The 20,144-nt window shown below is 34.4% G+C and overlaps 1 protein-coding gene across 10 annotated transcripts in view; it reads left to right on the top strand.

Moving 5' to 3' along the window:
* Nucleotides 1-20,144, top strand: part of LOC105465581 (thymocyte selection associated) — a 235,823-nt gene that overhangs the window by 74,130 nt on the left and 141,549 nt on the right. For 9 of the 10 annotated variants that reach the window (XR_011623350.1, XM_011714061.3, XM_071096421.1 and 6 more), the window contains one exon: nt 18,189-18,647. The exons of the other annotated variant lie outside the window; for it this stretch is intronic. Coding sequence is in view for 8 of the 9 variants with exons in the window: in XM_011714061.3 (XP_011712363.1) it covers nt 18,189-18,647 (459 nt within the window). In the remaining variant the exon portion in view is untranslated. The remainder of the gene's footprint in view (nt 1-18,188; nt 18,648-20,144) is intronic. 10 annotated transcript variants of the gene reach the window in all.

The following is a 20,144-nucleotide window of genomic DNA, read 5'->3' as shown; positions in this document are numbered from 1 at the left end:
GGTCTTAGATTTAAATCTTTGATCCATCTTGAGTTGATTTTTGTATAATGTGAGAAATGGGGATCCAGTTTCATTCTCATACATATGGATTGCCAGTATTTCCAGCACCATTTATTGAATAGGGTGTCCTTTCCCTAACTTATGTTTTTGTATGCTTTGTTGATGATCACCTGACTGTGAGTGGCTTTATTTTTGGATTCTGTATTCTGCTCCATTGGTCTATGTGCATATTTTCATACAAGTACCATGTTGTTTTGGTGACTATAGTCTTGTAGTATAATTTGAAATTGAGTAATGTGATGCCTCCATATTTGTTATTTTGGGTTAGTATTGCTTTGGCTATGTGGGCTCTTTTTGGGTTCCATATTAATTTTAGGATTGCTTTTTCTAGTTCTGTGAAGAACGATACTAGTATTTTGTTGGGAATTGCATTGAATCTGTAGATTCCTTTGGGCAGTTTGGTCATTTTCACAATATTGACTCTTCCCATCTGTGAACATGGGCTGTGTTTCCATTTGTTTGTGTTATCTATGATTTCTTTTAACAGTGTGTTTTAGTTTTCCTTGTACAGTTCTTTCACCTCCTTGGTTAAAATGTAAGGTTGGTTTTTGTTTTGGTTTTGGTTTCTTTTGCAGCCATTGTAAAGGGATTGAGCTCTTGGTTTGATTCTCAGCTTGGTCATTGATGGTATAAAGCAGTGCTACTGACTTGTATACATTGATTTTGTAACCTGAGACTTTGCTAAATTTGTTTATCAGATCTAGGAGCTTTTTGGATGAGTCTTTAGGTTTTTCTGGATGTGCAATCATATCATTGGCAAATAGCAACAGTTTGCCTTCCTCTTTTCCGATTTGGATGCCCTTTATTTCTTTCTCTTGTCTAATTGTTCTGGCTAGGGCTTCCAATACTATGTTAAAGAGAAGTGGTGAAAGTTGGCAACCTTGTCTTGTTCCAGTTCTCAGTGGGAGTACTTTCAACTTTTCCCCATTCAGTGTGATGTTGGCTGTGAGTTTGTCATATATGGCTTTTATTATATTCAGTTAAGTCCCTTCTATGCCTATTTTATTGAGGGTTTTTATCATAAACGGATGCGAATTTTATCAAATGCTTTTTCCACATCTATTGAGACGATTATGTGATTTACGTTTTTAATTCTGTCTATGTGATGTGTCACATTTGTTTACTTTTGTATGTTAAACTATCTCTGTATCCCTGGGATGAAACCCACATGATAATGATGTATTATCTTTTTGATATGCTATTAGATTTGGTTAGCTAATATTTAGTTGAGAATTTTTGCATCTATATTCAGGGATTTTTATCTGTAGCTTTTTTTTTTTTGTTATGATCTTTCCTGGTTTTGGTGTTGGAGTGATACTGATTTCATAGAATGCTTAGGGAGGATTCCATCTTTCTCTATTTTTTGGAGTAGTTTCAGTAGGATCGGTTGTAATTCTTCTTGGAACATGTGGTAGAATTCAGCTGTGAATCTCTCTGGCCCTGGACTTTTTTGGGTTGGCAATTTTTTAATTACAGATTCAATCTCACTGCTTGTTATTGATCTGCTCAGGGTTTCTATTTCTTTGTGATTTAATCTAAGAGGATTGTATATTTCCAGGTATTTATCCAATTCCTCTGGACTTTTCTAGTTCGTGCATGTAAAGGTGTTCATAGTAGCTTTGAATGATCTTTTGTATTTATGTGGTATCGGTTGTAATATCTCCAATTTCATTTCTAATTGAGCTTATTTAAATCTTCTCTCTTCTTTTCTTGGTGAATCTTGCTCTGCAGGGACAGCTTCTATTGATTACTTGCCCTCCCCCACTGTGTACAGGTCATACTTTCTTGTTCCTTTGCATTCTCATAATTTTTGTTTGAAACTGGATATTTTAAATGATATAATGTGGCAATTGTATAATCAAATTGTTTCCTTTTCCCAGGACTTGCTTCTATTTGTAGTTGTTTGTTTAGTGAATTTTCTTAACTAAATCTGTAAAGTCTGCATTCTCCATCATGTGTGGCCACAGAAGTCCCTGCTTAGTTAGCTTAGTGGACAACTGATGTCTGAACAGAGATTAACTTACACAATTGAAACAATGTTTTCAGTATGTGTTGAAGGACTCTGTTGTTCATTTGGGACCATTCTGTCAGCATTCAGTCAGGCAATTGAAAATTCTAGCTTAGCCTTGAATTTGGGCTCAGGAAGAGCTGCAGTCAGCCAGAATTGATAGGTAAGGGCTTGCGTGGGTCTTTCTTGAGTATGCAAACAGTCCTGGGCATGTGTTTAAAATTACTGATGTGACTTCTTAGGAGTATGTTGGAAATTTTCAATGTCCTTATGGGCATCTCATTTCCCAGATATTCTTCTTAAGCTTTTGGGTTAGCCTATTATTTTTTTCCCCACCAGTGCAGGTAGCCACAAAAGTTAAACAATTTTCTTTTATTATTTTTGGCAACTGCTCTGAGGAAAAGCCTTTCCCCAATAATGAGTTCAAACTGAGATCAAAGAGACAACAATGCAAGTATGATCTTCCAGAGAGCCACCAGATATGTCGAATAATAACAATTCTCTGGGATTGAGCTTTGAAGATACTTCAGCCTCTTACTGTTTTCTCCTGTCACTGTCAGGATGATGATTTTTTCATGATTATAGGTTGTTAGTTTTCAAGGTTACTGTGGCCCTGAGTGTGGGGGAGGAGAGAATGAGAATACAAGTTAAAGTGCCACAAACTTTGCTGTTCTTACCAAGATTCAGCCATTTTTCTTCAATAAATGTTTCCCAGATTGCTCCAATTCTTGGGTTAGTTTTTAGAGTTTTGAAAAAGATTGACCTGCTCTTCTGTATTAAAGTACATAAACTCATATATCCTCAATTTTATGATAATTTAAAAGTATTGAAGATGAAAATACTTTGGCAAGAGTGCACAGAATTACTTCTTTGTAAAAAAAGAAAATTACTGAGGAAAGATACCCAGCCTTTGACCAATAAACATAGCTTTGTAGATGCAGTTTCAGCAAATGAAAGCTCAAGAAAAAGTCAAGAAGGTAAAGGTTTTCAGAGTTTGACAAGCACACTTTCAGGGGACAAACTGGAGCCTTTTTTTTTTTTTTTTTAACTAAAATGCGAATGGGGAACTACACTCCAAATATATACACCACTGGTTGCATCCTATATTAATATTTTATTTCCATATGTCTCTTTTGTCACCTCAAAAATGTTCAAATATTTTAAAAGAAATAATAAGCAATCATTTCAGTAATGAACGAAACAAAACATACTGCTTTAGAAGCACAACTTGTTCTTTTAGAAAACAGCCCTTCTAGCTGTTCATTTTATGAGCTAGAAAACATGCCAATCTGGCCAAACACAACAAAAATATATCCTATTCGGTAGTTAATTGCATTACCTGCATAGATTGGTAAATCATGTCATGTGTGGTTTACAGTGAAGTTCCAAATTTCTGGATTACCTCCTGGAAAGACTTGTCCCCCTTTCAGAGTGTTATGAAGCATGAATAATACATGTATTCTCTTAGTCATGAGAAATAGCCTGAGAGTGTTTCAATACTATTTTTATGATGAACACGGATTTTTTTTTTTTCCCCCAAAGAGCAAGTTCACTTTGTCTCTAAATGATTTGGTCAAGGAAGACTGTAGTTGCATCTATAAAACCACCCTTAAAATTACAAGGCCAGATAAAGACATTTTTCTGTTTTAATATTTAGACCACACTCTATGAATTTTGTTGCTGTGTAGGAATTTTGTTTCAGGAGGTAGCAGACATGAAGAAATACTTGAGATGGAACATCCTCTACTACCCTTTATCCAATCCTGTCCATAACACACACTCAAATGAAGATATAAATGATGTGCCAGACATTGTTCTTAATACTTTTACATATAAAACTTTTCTAAACACTTTTATGTATATATAAATACTAATTGAATTCAGACTTTACAGATGAGAAAACAGAATCACCAAGTAATTTGCCCAAAATCACATAGCAAGTGGTTATGCTGAGTCTGCCCTAGCACTGTCTAATAAAAATATAATATGAACCTCATATGTGATTTTAAATGTTCAATATCCACATTTACTACTTATATATATGTTCATAATAAGTTGTGTCTAAATTCAGAAACTTAAAACAATGAACGTTTATTATCTCACATAATTTATGAGGGTGAGGAATCGGGAGTGCTTTAGATGCTATAGTTCTGCCTCAGGGGCTTTCATGAAGTTGTAGTGAAGCTGTAGGCAGGAAATGGAGTCTCTGAAAACTTGACTGTGATTTGGAGATCCATTTCCAAGTTCATTCACATGACTGTTCTGGGAGGCTTCAGTTTTTACCACATGGTCCTCTCCATACGGTTCTCACTGACTTAGTGTTCTAAGAGTGAGAGCAAGCCCAAGACTGAAACCAGTCTTCTATGGCCTAATCTCACAAGTGACATACCATCACTTCTACTATACTCTTTTGATCAGACAGTTCAATGCTAGTACAGCCTGGGAGGGGACTGAACAAGGGTGTGACTACCAGGAGGGAGAAATAACTGGGTACCATCTTGGAGGCTACCTAGCACAGATATCTTTAAAAGTTAAAAAAGAAAGGTGACATTAAATTTAATATGTTTTATTTAAAAATGTGTATCTAAGATATTATAGTTTCCACAACTTATATAAAATTATTGAGATATTTTATATTCTTTTCATGCTAACCCTTTAAAATCTAATATATATTTTCCACTTATAGTACTTCTCAATTTAGACTGTCCTAATTCAAGTAGCCACATTTCAAATGCTCAGCACAATGGCTACGTTAACGGTACTCTATTGGAAATAACAGATCTGAACAGTATGTATAGGTCCAGGTTTGTGTTCTGAAGCACTTCTTGCTTAATCATAGAAAAAAAAAGGTGATATTTTTGTCAATCAACATCAATGCCATAATAAGGAATTTTTCTACTGTATATAGTAGCATTGTAATGTTAAAAAGATTTGAACTAATATCACTTCTAGAACAAGAGGAAACAGAAATTTTTAGATGAATGTTAGAAAATTTACTAAATTCACTAAGTATAAAATTTCTTTCATATGTTTCATGGATTTAAACCATGTATTTAAAACAAGCTTTGGGCCGTGCTTCCTACTTAAATTAATTTCTACCAGATACAAGGATTTTATCTATCAAGTTGTCAAGAAACTCTTAAGCAGCCAGGCAGCTACTAGACTAATACCACTCTTTCACGAATTGCACCACTAAGGAGACAGTGAGCCCGAGGTGCACAGCAGGCAGCATAAGCTTCATGTCTCAGAGGTTGACTTTGACCCCCAAGACCCCCAAGGTGACACAGGGGATTGCTGAACATGTAATTGGGGAACCCTGAACTTACAAGCCCCAAACATAAAAGGGGTTGCTGGCAAACTACCAACCTTTGCCCTCCATGAAAAATTATATTTATTACCCTGGAATGTAAAATAATTCCTTTGAGGCGAGGAGAAAGACTTTACTATCCTAGAATGTCTCTGGGGAGGGAGACAGTCTCTTTCATTTTTATACTAGTTGAAAAGAAGCCTGCTCCTCTAGCTCCCAAGGCGTATAGAAATGCCACGGAGAATTCTCTTCCAACATGACTATATCCCTTAAGCCGTAAGACTTAGAAAAAATCACCTTTATTATACATGTGAAAAATTCAGAAAAGTATTCAAATAACTTATGACAGAAATTGAATTAATAGAATTGTTTCTGTAAGAAATTAATTAAGGATAAATGGCTAAAATTTATAAAGTCTGTTCCTTATGCCCAGGTAATATGTAATATATTAACATTGTTAATTGTAACACATTAACAATGACCATTGTTTCATTTGGAGAATTATATACTGCATTAACAGAAAATATGTATTACATTCAATCATCATTGTATTTTCATCTACTATTGAAATGATCAATCTTTCATCCTTAACTATTTTATGACTGTAGCTGATTTTTTTATTTGACTAAAACACAAGTTTCAAAGGACCTGATAGGAAAATTATTATGCAAAAAAATATACATTTGCTAGCTTTAAATAACCTTTCAATCTTCTGTTTTTTAGGGACTTTTGTTAAAAGAAGCAGGGAATGTAAGTCAGAAGTTGCTACTGTTTTTCCATCTGGATGTTATGATAAAACATGACTCAGAGCAGCTCTAAATAAAGCTCCCTGCCTTTTAGATAATTCACTATCCAAGGAATCAGGGGCTGTTTTTCCAAATTTTCTGGGTCAAGTTCCCTTAAGGTACCTATTTCCCACTGTGCTCACTTAAGCAAAGTAAACTCAGCTGTGTCTACCTTACAACATCTTTTCCTTGACAAAAAGGGGTATTTTGTATAAACTATGCAAGAAAATGAATTAATCAGTGTGCAAAAGAAATTCAGGTTTTTAAAGTAATTTTAAGATCTGTTTCTTGGCCTAATATTTTTTATCTTGCTTTTTAGTACATGATCAGATTATTTCTCTGCATCCTTGGTCTTTGGATAACTACCATATATATTAGCCAAAAGACAAACAGATTTTGCAGTTCTAGGTTAAAATTATTGTGTTACTCACCTATGTGCATTTTAATATCAGATCAGAATTCTGTCAGAAAGATCATTTTAAAGGAGACTGTTCCACAGCTGGTGCTGTTCTATAAGTTTTCCTTGTATTAATGTTTTATATCCATCTTCTAAAATCTATCTCATCTCTTCTGGTCCTTACCATCCCTCTTTCTTACAGGCACAATTCTAAAAGCTTTTTATGATGTTACCGTAACAGTACCAGCAGGGAAGGACTCTCATGAGAGGAACCAGATTGCCTTTAAACAATTGGATCTTCTGTTTCTTGCATCTTAACTGAACATTGGTAGAGCACGTTTCTATAACTATACACAGTCATATTTTGGGTATTTAGAGTTTCTGCCATTGGAATGTAAGCAGAGTTTCCCTATACTTCCTGACCCCCAACACACCATGCATGGCAGCCTCCCCCACCACCAACACGCAACACTAGAGTGGTACACTTGTTGCAAGTGTGAACCTTCATTGACACATCAAAGTTTTATATTTGGGTTCACTTTTGGTGGTGTACATTCGATGGGTTTTGATAAACGTAGAATGGCACGTATCTACTTTGATAGAACCCACCCTAAAAATCCTTTGTGCTTTGCCTACTCATTCCCCTCTCTTCTCGAACCCCTGGTAACTACTGATGCTTTTCCTGTCTCCATATTTTGCCTTTTTCAGAGCATCATATAGTTGGAATCATATAGTATGTAGCCTTTAAAGATTGACTTCTTTCACTTACTAATGTGTATTTAAGGTTCTTACATGGCTTTTCATGATGTAATAAGTCATTTCTTTTTAGCGTCAAGTAATATTTCATTGTCTGGATATGCCACAGTTTATCCATTCACCTACTGAAGGACATCGTGATTACTTCCAAGCTTTGGCAATTATGAATAAGGCTGCTATAAACATTCATGTGCAGGATTTTGTGTGAAGATAAAGAACCCAAGTTCTAAAGCTATAAGATGTATTTGTTTTTCTGTTTTACGAGTAACACGTGCATCTTGTAGACAATTAGAAAATGGGAGAAAATGCAGGGAAGTATATAAAACTCACTATAATATCATCACCAGAGTCATCCAGCATTAATGTTAGATACATTTATTTCTGTTGTTTTCCAGTGCATTGTACACGTGCATACATATAGACACATGTTTTAATATAATGGGGAAAAGAATCTTATTCTGAGGACTTGCCTGTGTCATTAAATATTCTTCAAAGCATAATTTTTATTTTCTAGATAGTAGTCCCTCATATGCATATTCTATAATTTATTCAATCCATCCTGAACATGGCTGTTTATACAATTTGTACTGTGATGAACAGCCTTTTAAACTAAAATTTTGTCTGCATTTCTGACTATTACAATAATCTTATATACATAGAAGGAAAAATGCTTTTAAAGATCTGATACATATTGTCAATCACATTTCATAAAGGCTCTGCTATTTTGCATTCCAACCAGGAACTTTTGAGAGGGCCAATCTAACTGCTTTTTTGAGTGTGTGACTTAATTGTTTGTGTTTCCCATCTCATTTTTTTGAGTTAATAGCATTATAACAATTTCCACATAACAACATTCACCTGTTTAAAATATACAATTCAATGGCCTTTAGTATCCCTGTCTCCATTTTTTTGGAAACATGAAATTTTAAATCTTCAGCATCCTTGAAAATGACAGGGCCTGACAGACCTAGCAGAGGGTCACACTGTCAACGATGCCCTGTAGTCAGGTAGGGGAACCAAGATGTGCAGTGCTTAGGTGAGTGATGAAAGGGAAGAGTTGTTCTTATAAAGGTGTTTGTTTTGACCTATGTAACTTCTTTCTAGAATTGTAAGTAAATATGGCCAGAAATGAATGAATTTAAAAACTTTTAGAAATGAGTTGTTAATTGGTTGGGCATAGTGGCTCATGCCTGTAATCCCAGCTCTTTGAAAGGCTTAGGTGGGAGGAAGGCATGAACCCAGGAGTTTGAGGCTGCAGTGATCTATGACTCCACCACTACACTCCAGTCTGGGTGAAAGCAAGACTCTCCCTCAAACAAATTGAAAATTTAAAAGAAGAGGTGATAATAATTATTTGCAAATAGTAACATTACCCAGGAAAACAGAGTATCAAATGAGACAAAATATTGAAACTTGGTAAGATGACATGATGAACAAATACGTAAAACAACTGTAGGTACGTAAAGGAATATATTCTTCCTTATAAGAATACATATAGTTATAATTTTCCATTTATAAGCACTTAGAATATATAGGGGTAACATATTTTATAACTTTAAGTCATTTATTTATTTAAAAAGTATTATGCAAGTTTATTTATTAAAAATAAACAGACTTATGTGCTTGAATCAGAAAACTGAATATTATAAATATATCAATTGCATGTGAATTAATTTATATTCAACATATTGCAGAATAAACTTTCCATATTATAATCATCATTATTATTATGTTGCCTCTTGAGAGAGTAATTGTAAAAATCACTTGGGAGAATAAACAAGTGAAGATATTCAAGCAAATATTTTAAAAATAAGATAATGAGGGAGTACTTGTCCTGCCAACATTAATGCCTGATACAAAGTTAAAATAAATGGTACTATATGTTGGTTAAGAAAATCAAAAACCGCATTAATAAATTACTTTAACAACAGTTGTACTAGTAGTTATAGAAGTGTCATAGCAATGTTTTTAATTTGACTCCAGTGCCATGCACTTAAGCATTTGTTTATAGCCCAGAAACAGACTTTAATATAGAGTATTATTTTCTGTTTGATAAAGTTTTTACCACACAGTTGGGTTTAAAGGAAGAATTATTTAGTACATTGTTCTGGTACAGTTAAAAATGTAACAAACAGTAGATCAAATTGGATCATCAACATTATACCAGATAGCAAAAGAAATTTGAAATAGATAAAAACATTAAATTTTGAGGAAAACTATCTTATGTCTATATTTCAAACAACTTTCAAGTTGCAAATATAAAACCATAAAGTAACAATATATTTGAATACATAAAATGAAATTTTCTGTCGTAAAGGAAGAAATGTTTAATAGCGAAGGAAAATAACTCAATTTTTAAGACTAAATGTCACTAAAATGAAAAACAAAAATCAATAAAAATTCTGGTAGAACACTAATAGGAAAATGGACAAAGCTTAGAAGAAATTCAAATGGTTTATAATTATGTAGAAATCAGTTTGTACTAACACAATAACAACTTTTCCACCTATATAGCTAGCTAAGCTTTTGCAATAATGAAGTTGGGAAAAATATTATCAAAGGATCACTCTTAAACCTAACTGAGGAGTGTATCCTTCCTGAAAATAAATTTGATAATAGATTGAGTAGCTTCTTTGAAAATACATGTAATATATTTTGAATTCCATCTACATCTTAAGCATGTACAGAAATAATGATTAATGACACAGATATACTTAGTCTTGGTTCTGCCATCCTGGAACCAGTACTCTGCTGAGAAAAGAGCCTTTATAATGTCTAAAGCTTTAACTCAGTGCTTCAACTTGTCAGAATTAACTCCAAAGAAATAATCATTTTAGAATTATTTGTAATAGTAAAACAATAGAATCAACTTATATGCCCAACAGTGAGGAATCGGGTAAATTATGATACATTCCTTACAACATATTCATCTATTAACAACTATATTTGTGAAAAATATTCTAAAGCATGGGGTTTATTTGGGGTTCAGTATTAAATGAGACAAGTAAGATTCAAATGAAGTGTCTATAGTAAAGTTTTTGACATTGTTTAAAACATTTTTATCTCTCTCTCTATATATATATCAAGTTAAAAAGGTCAGAATTTTAAAAGCAGCTGTTTCAGTCCAGTGAGAATGAGTGATTTTAATTTTATTTTAAATTTGTTAAATTTTTTTCAGAATATATGTAAATATATGCACACATATATACACATACTACACACACATACACACAGAGAAACACAAACACACAAATAAAAATTTAGGCTGGGTTCCTTGGTGTCTTTCAGGGCTTTGATTTAACAATTTTCTCATTTATAAAGTAGGGAAAACATTAATAATATTTACCTCACAAAATTCTTCAGAGGATCAAATAAATTAAATGAGGAGATTAGCTTACTACAGACCATGACACATAACACAATAACAGTGTTAACATTGTTTTTCTCATTATTATAATATTTTAAAAATTTGGAGGAGCTCCTCTTTTCATGAGCCTCAGCATGGGTAGGCCTTGAATTTTCTCATTGCAGCTCTATTCTCCTTATTAGGAAGTAACTTCCTTCTGGCATTTTGCAGTAGTTGGTCTATTATTCTTAGTTTTTGATGATGTGGTAAGTTTTCATCATTTTCTATCATTTTTGGTGTCTTTTTGTGTATACTTTATATTGGAAGGTCAGGGACGGCCGTGTCCAGGGCTGCTAGACAGCCAGCATTTAAACCCCTCTTAATCAAACACAAACTTTGGAAAACCCCCATTTGTTTATCTTCAGTGTCTAAAGTGATCAACAATAGCAGCTCCAAACGCTGTGATTTTTCCTGGAAGCGACTGTCTGGGCCGATCTCTGAATAGTTTTGGGGCAGTTCCATAGGAGTTACCCGCACGAGATCCCCCAGTGCTCTGAAGAAATTCATCTCAGAGCTATTCAGGAGTTCCTGCGGACCAGGTACCAGGTCAAAGCTTCCAGAGAGGACTGTCAGGGGCCAGTGAGCTCCTTTCCAAGTCAAATCCACTGGGATAGTGGTGGGTTAGCCAGTTCAGGAGCCCACCGACAATTTTAGGCGGGATTTTCAAATTCATGCTATTGAAATTAGTTTTTATTGCCTAGTAATATGGAACCAAAATAATGTGCTTAGAGAGAAAATGTTCCTTCTTATTATGCTGGTGAATTTAGAATAACAAAAATTCAGTTTTCTTTATTGTGCAAATCAAAATCTATTTAAATCCTAAGCCCTGATGTTCATTTAATACTTTTGGTTACATCGGGAAATTATACCTTTTCCTAATTTGAATTTAATGTAAACTGATTTTTAATTGTTTTGTATAACCATGGGTAACAGATTTTTTGAACACTGCATGGTAAAAATCAGCAAATATGTCAGACAAAGCACAATGTTACAAGGAAACACCACAGCATATGTTGACAGTTATAGAAGAATTGCTGCTGTTTTCACCCGTCACACCAGAATAATTTTTTCAATATTTACCTCCCATGTGTAGAGAGAGAAACATATGGGGCTTTACATAATCATGAGCATAAACAGGTGGCTACTTAGGTACATTTAATTTGCAGGCAACATCAATACTGAACAACACAATCAGCTCCACATGGCTCCCAAACTCTTTCTACTAACATTCCATTAACAAAATTAAGATCATTAAAATAGAGGGAGGGTATAGTACTCCCTTAGTTGGCTTCAGCTACCTTTCAGAGTCATGGATAAAACACATTTTCAAAAATGCCTTGGCATTTTGCTGTTTCCTTTGTTCAAGGGAACTTCAGTAACTGTGTATAATGTATACTTTGTGAATAACAACAAGCAGCATAATATTTGCATTTAAAATGTGCTTACATCTTTTATTCTCCCTATAATCTGCTCATTATGGGCATAAAATTATGATGGTTAAATCCTAAGTAATTTATCAAAGCATGAGGTCAGACAAGCTCCTCAAAGCAACCTGGAAATATTTCTCCAAAGGCAGTCCACCTAAAGTGGTCACCTGAAGCTCATTTCCATATTCAAACATGCTGGTGAAATCTGTGAAAATTATCATTGCTGGAAATTTTTGCTCAATCTGTGCCAGATGCTGAGCTGTAGATTCCATATATTTTGTTATCTCGATTTTGATCCAGACTAGAATATCTCATTTGTCCTCGTTGGCGTTGAACTTCCATAGGTACTAATTTTTCTGACCTTATAACCATCCTACAATGGCTTAGAATCCAAGAGTAAAGGCAAATAAGGAGATTTAATAAACACTGTGTTTTTAATCATTTGGTGCTTACTAGGTGTTAAGTACTATCTAATCATGTTATCTGTATTAGCTTATTTAATCACCACAATGACCTTATGTGGTAAGTGATAGAATTTTTCTCATTTTATGAAAAAGGAAATTGTAGCCATGAGACTTTGAATTCTAAAATTTACACATGAAGGAAGGGACTGAGGCCAGAATTAAACCCAGGCTAATAGGAATTGGAAAGCCATAATCTTAACCACCCCACTCTAGTTATGTTCCTTTATCCTGAAAGTTCTACACTGCCCAAAAGCACCTACGGCCAGGAATCCTGAAAATTCGACTACCTAAAATCACCTAGGGCTAGAAACAGCAAATATGTGGTATTCTGAAAATCTTCTTAACAATGCTTTGTGAGAGGTTTGGGGGTGCCTAAAGTCTGTGGAGTTTCTTTCTAGCCCTCATACCTCTACGTGTCTTCTCAAAACCCGAGGAGCAGTGCTCTGCAGAACTAATGAGCATCCAGGGAGCTGTGTTGCCAGCAAGGTTATGAAAATAACAATTTCTCACATTCTCTCTCCTCATCCTAGGTCTATTACTCTCTCTGCCTGGGAGAGAGGAAGTTTTAACATGAACAAGTGTGTGCATGATGTGTGGCACATTTATTAATAAGCTATGATTATAATAAAGCTTTAGGCCTAGATATCAGATTATATCATTTGATCTTAAGAGCTAACATTATTAATGTGTTATTTGTTAAGCATCCCAAATGTGTTAGGTTTTGCAGTCATTCCTTTCAAGGAGTTTAAATGTTACTAGGAAAATTTGTTTGTTTTCCCCATGCAATGATTGAACCAAAGAGGTAAAAATGAATTGAAAGATTTTACGATATATTCTTTTACCTCTTCAGGTAAAATAAATCTGAAAACCTATTAATAGCTATTGCAGATAGTTTCAATTCAATTATTATCATTATTACTATTCTTATTTTGAGATGGAGTCTCACTCTGTTGCCCAGGCTGGAGTGCAGTGACATGATCTCAGCTCACAGCAACCTTTGTCTCCTAGGTTCAAGCAATTCTCCTGCCTCAGCCTCCCTAGCAGCTGGGACTACAGGCATGCACCACAACACCCAGCTATTTTTTTTTTTTTTTTGGTATTTTTAGTGGAGACGGGGTTTCACCATGTTGGCCACGCTGGCCTTGAACTCTTGACCTGAAATTATTTGCCCCCCTTGGTCTCCCAAAGTGCTGGGATTACAGGTGAGACCCACCACGCCTGGCCCCAAATCAGTTATTAATGTAAAGACATGTGAACATAAGCATTCTATAGTTTCACTTAGTTTCCCTTAACATTTTAAGAAACTTCATCACCATGTTTGACATATGTTCTGCCCTCCCAAATACTCAGTTAAGTTACTGTGTATCATTTCTTTATCACAAACTTTGACTTCCCCCACACTGCTTATTTCTGTTCTTGAAGACTCTTCTATGAAAACGGTTGGAGTCACTCATTAGCTGATGATGTTCAATGATCTATAATTGACACCAAAATCTGGAGACTCTTCTCAGTTCAGACATTGTTATTTTATATTCCAATACTTTGAGGGTTTTGAACGTTTTGCTTTGATGGATTTGTGGAATATACCGACCTGAACATCCTTGTTATTATATATTTGTCATATATAATTCTCATTTCACATGTTTCTGTGGCTTTTCTATCATTGTGTTACATTCCCAAGACAATTTTTAGGTTGGTATATTCTACAAATGTATCTTTTTCAAGATTATCCCAAATCCAGTGTTTCCATTAGAAGTTCTAGCTCAAGTATCTCTATTCATCTTTAGATTGAAATGGTGTGCGTGAAATAACCCATCAAAGCCTTCACAGTAGGACGAGGAGATCATTATTGTTCTTCTCACACTGTGGCATCTGGGGAAGGCTGATCCATGTAAAGAGAGGGCTGGCTGGTAAGACCTATAAACATGTTCTTCTCATGAGCAATGTCCTTGTAAGTCATACATGCAACAGGGAGGCAAGCCTGGCTTGTGGCAGGATGCAAAACTTGGATGTCAAAGTTCAGATTGAGATTCCAGAGCTATGACTACCAGTTGTAAAAATTGCAACTATTTTCATATCCCCCTATAGTAATAATATTTCTTTCATTGTCCTCAAAAGATTATTGTAAGGATAAATGATGCATATGAAAAAGTTTTCAAACTTGTAAATTTCTAAACAAATTTCAATTGTTGTAATTACTGTTAATAACACCTGCAAATCATTAAGAATGGGTTAAAAATATAAACTCCCTCAAAACCTAAGATTCAAGGAAAAGACTTGAAAGACCACCTTCATTTATTAATTAATTTTTAACCGCTCAATCTATTGCATTTCCCATGATTTTTTTAGTTAAGTGACATGTTTTTTAAGAGCAATGTCTCCTAATTCAAAAATAACAATAAAATTCCTTTTAAGAACTAACAGGCCAGGTGCAGTGGCTCACACCTGTAATCCCAGCACTTTGGGAGGCTGAGGTGGGCAGATTACCTGAGGTCAGGAGTTCAAGACCAGCCTGGCCAACATGGCTAAACCCTGTCTCTATTAAAAATACAAAAATTAACTGGGTATGGTGGTGCACACCTGTAATCCCAACTACTCGGGAGGCTGAGGCAGAAGAATCGCTTGAACCCGGGAGGTGGAGGTTGCAGTGAGCTGAGATCGTGCCATTGCACTCTAGCCTGGGAGACAGAGCAAGACTCCATCTCAACAAAAAAAAAAAAAAAAAAAAAAAAAGAGAGAGAGATTTGACAATCCAAGGTGGAAATAGACATCTATTTTCATCTGTTAACTTGTTTTATAAAGGTTGCATGTTGGCTTATTTTAATAACTTGATTACTTAACTCTTAGAATGTGTCTTGTCTTTATTTGGAAGAATAACAAAGCATATTTTTCCCAGTATAAAACTATTGTACACTTTGAGAAAAAAAATGAAAAAAAAATGGGTCACATTTAGATCTAATAAGTCCCAATGGTGCTTTTTATTTAACTTTTTATTTAACTTTCTTCATTGTGAAACTGAAGTTCCAATATGGCATCATATTAAGACAACAACAACAACATGCCCTAGTTTTATGGCTTTCAATGGCTGTTATTAAAAAGAATTACTTGGATTGGCTGCAATAGTATATGAAGAGATAAGTTAATCAAATATTTTTCCTATATTGTGCCACTTTAATATGCTAAACTGTGTACTTCATCATCTTTTAAGGAAAAGCACACAGATTCACAGACACATTTTTCTTGCAATAGAAACATCCAGCAAGACAGCTCTGAATAGCGTGATTAACTGAAATAATGGTGGCCCTTAGGGTTTTAGTCTTTTCCTACTTCATAATATTTTAGGTGTGTTATTACCTTAGGTGAGCTCTATTCCCCAAGAAAGATGACGCCAAATTAATTCTCTGTGACTTATGTCATCGATACAGCTAGGACAAAAATAAAACTATGTGTCTCTATCCTTTATGAGATTTTAGGTAAGTATTTTTTTAAAACTTATTTCACAATAACTGCTGAATTTTCTATACCCTGATAATGATTGTGGACTCTTAGAAATAAATCTTCACACACAGACAAATGAGATTAAACACACTCAGACACAGACACACACACAAATTCATTTACTGTGGTGAATTCAAGAACACTATTTTATTGAATTCTCCCTGATACAAGATGTAATAAAATGAGAAATTCCTTCAAAGTAAATGTGTCTTTCCCTTACTTCAGTCAAGCATACCATGCAGTGAATGAACACTGTTCCATTTCTAAGTTTTTAGGATAGGTTGCATTTGCTACCTTGCTCATTCCTGCCAAGATTCCATCAGTCACAGTTTTTCAGGAAGTTTATGTCTAAAAATCACCAAAATTCCTTTTGTTTGTATGAGTAAAAACGACTTCAAAAATAACGGATTAAAATAATCTTTGAACAGTAACCAAAAATATACAAAAATGATACTATAATCTGGCTAAAAATGATTTGATATATAGATGAATTTCATTGGAATACACTTGTTGATGAAATAATAAAAGATTTTTTGAAGCTATATAATTTTACTAAGTTTTTAAAAATATACTATCTTAGAGCATGCTAGTATACAATATTCTTAATTACTTTTGGTTAAGAAAGCAATTAACTAATTTCTGCTTTGTTCTCATTTTCTCTGGAATTTATTAAAATCTATTCAATAAATGCATTTCTGAAAGTGATACAAAGCAGATGTGCCCATAAAATAAAAATAAAATAAATCAAATGGAACCACTTAGACATACATTATACAAAAAGCTATATCTTAAGCAGTAAAATTTTATTGTAGTAGTTGGTTATCCTGATAGAGATAACTTTTTAAATATTGAAATTGGTGAAATAGATATCAATGAAATAGTGAAAATAGTGCAATTTTCTAATGGAAAAATTAGAGAAGTAATGAGAGAAAATGAGAAGAACAATTGAAATATAGTCAAGAGCAGTCAGTCCAGAACAACTACAGAGCCTCGTGTTTTCAAGGAGGGTTCTGTGATGTAGTATGTTGTGATTTATTAATGTGTGTTTTCTACAAGGGTTTTATAATCAAAGAAATTTGGGAAATTCTGCATCTCATATTCTTCTCTTGAGAGTCACAGTGTATTTAAAGTTTCTAAGAAGTCTTACATTATTCGGACCTGTGCAGATACTTTTCATTGTGGTAAAATACACATAACATGAACTTTACCATTTTAAAGTGTACAGTTTAGTGGCTTTAAGTACATTTGGAATATTGTGCAACCATCACTGCTATCTATCTAGTCCAAGCTATATAGCTTTATTTTATTTTATTTTATTTTATTTTTTGAGAGACAGAGTCTCACTCTGTTGCCTAGGCTGGAGTGCAGTGGAGTGATCGTGGCTCCCTACAACCTCTACCTCCCAAGCTCAACCAATCCTCTCACCTCAGCCTCCCAAGTAACTGGGACTAAAGGTGCATGCCACTATGCCCAGCTAATTTTTGTATTTTTTGTAGAGATGGGGATTTGCCATGTTGCCGAGGTTGGTCTCAAACTCCTGGCCTCAAGTGATCCTCTCACCTCACCCTCCCAAAGTGCTGGGATTACAGGCCCAGATATATAGTTTTTAAATCATTAATATGACTACAAATCCATCCCTTTGGGAATATCTTTTAATTTTAGTGTGTCTAGAGCATATATTCATAAAAAAGCTGACCAAATCCAATCTTCTCATTTTAAAAATAAAAAAATTAAAATCTGACTGAGAAGTAAGATGTCTTGCTTGAGATCACAAAGTAGTTGGAACAGAGCCAGTGTCATCCAGATTTCCCATTTCCAAGAATAGGGTCTTTTCTATTTCAAGGTATTTTCCCCTTATCTCCATTTGTATTGTCTGGTCTAATGATCTAGTGATCTAAAAGCAATACTTCATAATTTTACCTAGAAGAACTCTGGATAAAAACAAGCATCTTTTATCTTTAAAAAGGCATCACTTTAAAAATGTACACAGTATTTGTGTTATAACTCTGTCATTGCGATTTTCTTGTGAGAATTTTCATTGTAAGAAGTCTCTTTTTAATTCACATAATTCTGTTCTTAGGTCTTTTTAAGATCATGGCTGATAAAACTCCGTACCTTACTATGGAAGAAATCACAAGGACCATTCATATTGGACCAAGTAGACTAGGGCATCCTTGCTTCTATCATCAGAAGGATATAAAACTAGAGAACTTCATCATAGAGCAGGGTGAGCAAATCATGCTCAACTCAGTTGAAGAGATTGATGGAGAAATAATGGTGAGCTGTACAGTAGTAAGGAATCATCAAAATCACTCATTTAATTTGCCTTTGTCACAAGAAGGAAAATTCTACGAATGTGAAGATGAACGTATTTATACTTTAAAGGAGATTGTTGAATGGAAGATTCCTAAGAACAGAACAAGAACTGTAAAACTTACAGATTTTTCAAATAAGTGGGACTCAACGAATCTGTTTCCTAAAGACTTTTATGGTACCCTGATTCTCAAGCCTGTTTATGAAATTCAAGGTGTGATGAAATGTGAGTATCCACTGAGAAAGGTGTTCTATGAGCATGAACATTGTGGAGTTTGGGAAAGAAAGGTTTTAAAGGCTGAAAAATGAGAGTCTGTCTTTATTTCAACTATTAAGCCTCTGAGAGTTAGATTCCTCATCGACCAATAAGCAAACCATATATCCATTCCAAGGATCAAATTGAATAATGAATATACAAGTATATTGTAAATTGTACGGTACTATTCACATGTGAGGTGCTATAACTATCAGGAACAGACAGATCAAACTACTAATTTATTTTTGTTACTGCCAGTTAAATATGACTAGAAAAGAGCTACTTTTAAAAGATAGAACATATTTAGTGAGAATGAGGCTTTCTTGTATGGAGGTGGTCAACAAAAGAGTAAATATGGAAAGTTTCCTTAATGCATCTCTTACTTCTATTTTTCTGACAGTCTTGTTTTTTTTGTTCCATCCATCCATTATTGACTATAAATCTCTACTATCCCAGAGCTTCTCTGTCTTAAGGGAAAATGATATGATAAATTAATTCACATATAGGCATGGTGGGTTTTTTTTTTTTTTTTTGTGACGGAGTCTCGCTTTGTTGCCAGGCTGGAGTGCAGTGATTCTCCTGCCTCAGCCTCCCAAGTAGCTGGGACTACAGGTGCCCGCCACCACGTTCAGCTAATTTTTTTGTATTTTTAGTAGAGATAGGGTTTCACCATGTTAACCAGGATGGTCTCGATCTCTTGACCTTGTGATTGACCCACCTCAGCCTCCCAAAGTGCTGGGATTACAGGTGTGAGCCACCACGCCCGGCCCAGCGTGTTTTAATATGCAATCTTCATAGAATTATTTGCATTTTGAAATAGGAATATCTGGAGAGAGCATTGTTACTTCAAAGGTGTTAATACCTTGAGTTTTCAGGATTATGACACATGAGTAGGATGGATAATAAAGAGTTCTGAACTTGGAGTCCTAGATTCTAATTCTGGGTCAGTAACTTAATAGGTGTTGGTTTTCAGTGCACCATTTAGACTCCCTGTTTATGCAAAGAAAATGGTGATACTCTTTTGCCTACCTTTTAAAGTAGTGTTGAGAGAGAAATTAAGGTTTTATTAAGGTACTATTATACTATACACTTGAGAACAAAAAACAGTATGTAAAAACATTTGTTCAAAATGTCCTCCTTAGGTATCTTTTAAAAAATATATTTTTCTCTGGACTCATTAATACTATTGGCCACATACAATTATTGAAAAATCAATATGAATCTTTTGGCAAGTATTAGAATTGTTCCTAAATTCTGTCACAAACAAATATTTAATCAGAAATTAATCAATTCAAGTTGAACTGAAGGTATAGGCAAGGAATTCCACTTAATGAATGCTAAAAATGAGTATTTTTAGTATTACAAAAAATTGAGGCAACGGCAAATTGTAGACCCCACATTAATGTTCTGTTAGCGATCCCTAAATGTTCAGTTGAGATGAGTAATTGAGATTTCTTTGATTTTTAT

This window comes from Macaca nemestrina, chromosome 5, assembly GCF_043159975.1.
Source record: "Macaca nemestrina isolate mMacNem1 chromosome 5, mMacNem.hap1, whole genome shotgun sequence".
NCBI classification, from domain to species: domain Eukaryota; kingdom Metazoa; phylum Chordata; class Mammalia; order Primates; family Cercopithecidae; genus Macaca; species Macaca nemestrina.
The sequence above is the reverse complement of the archived record's forward strand: the minus strand, read 5'-3'. Positions and strand labels throughout refer to the sequence as shown.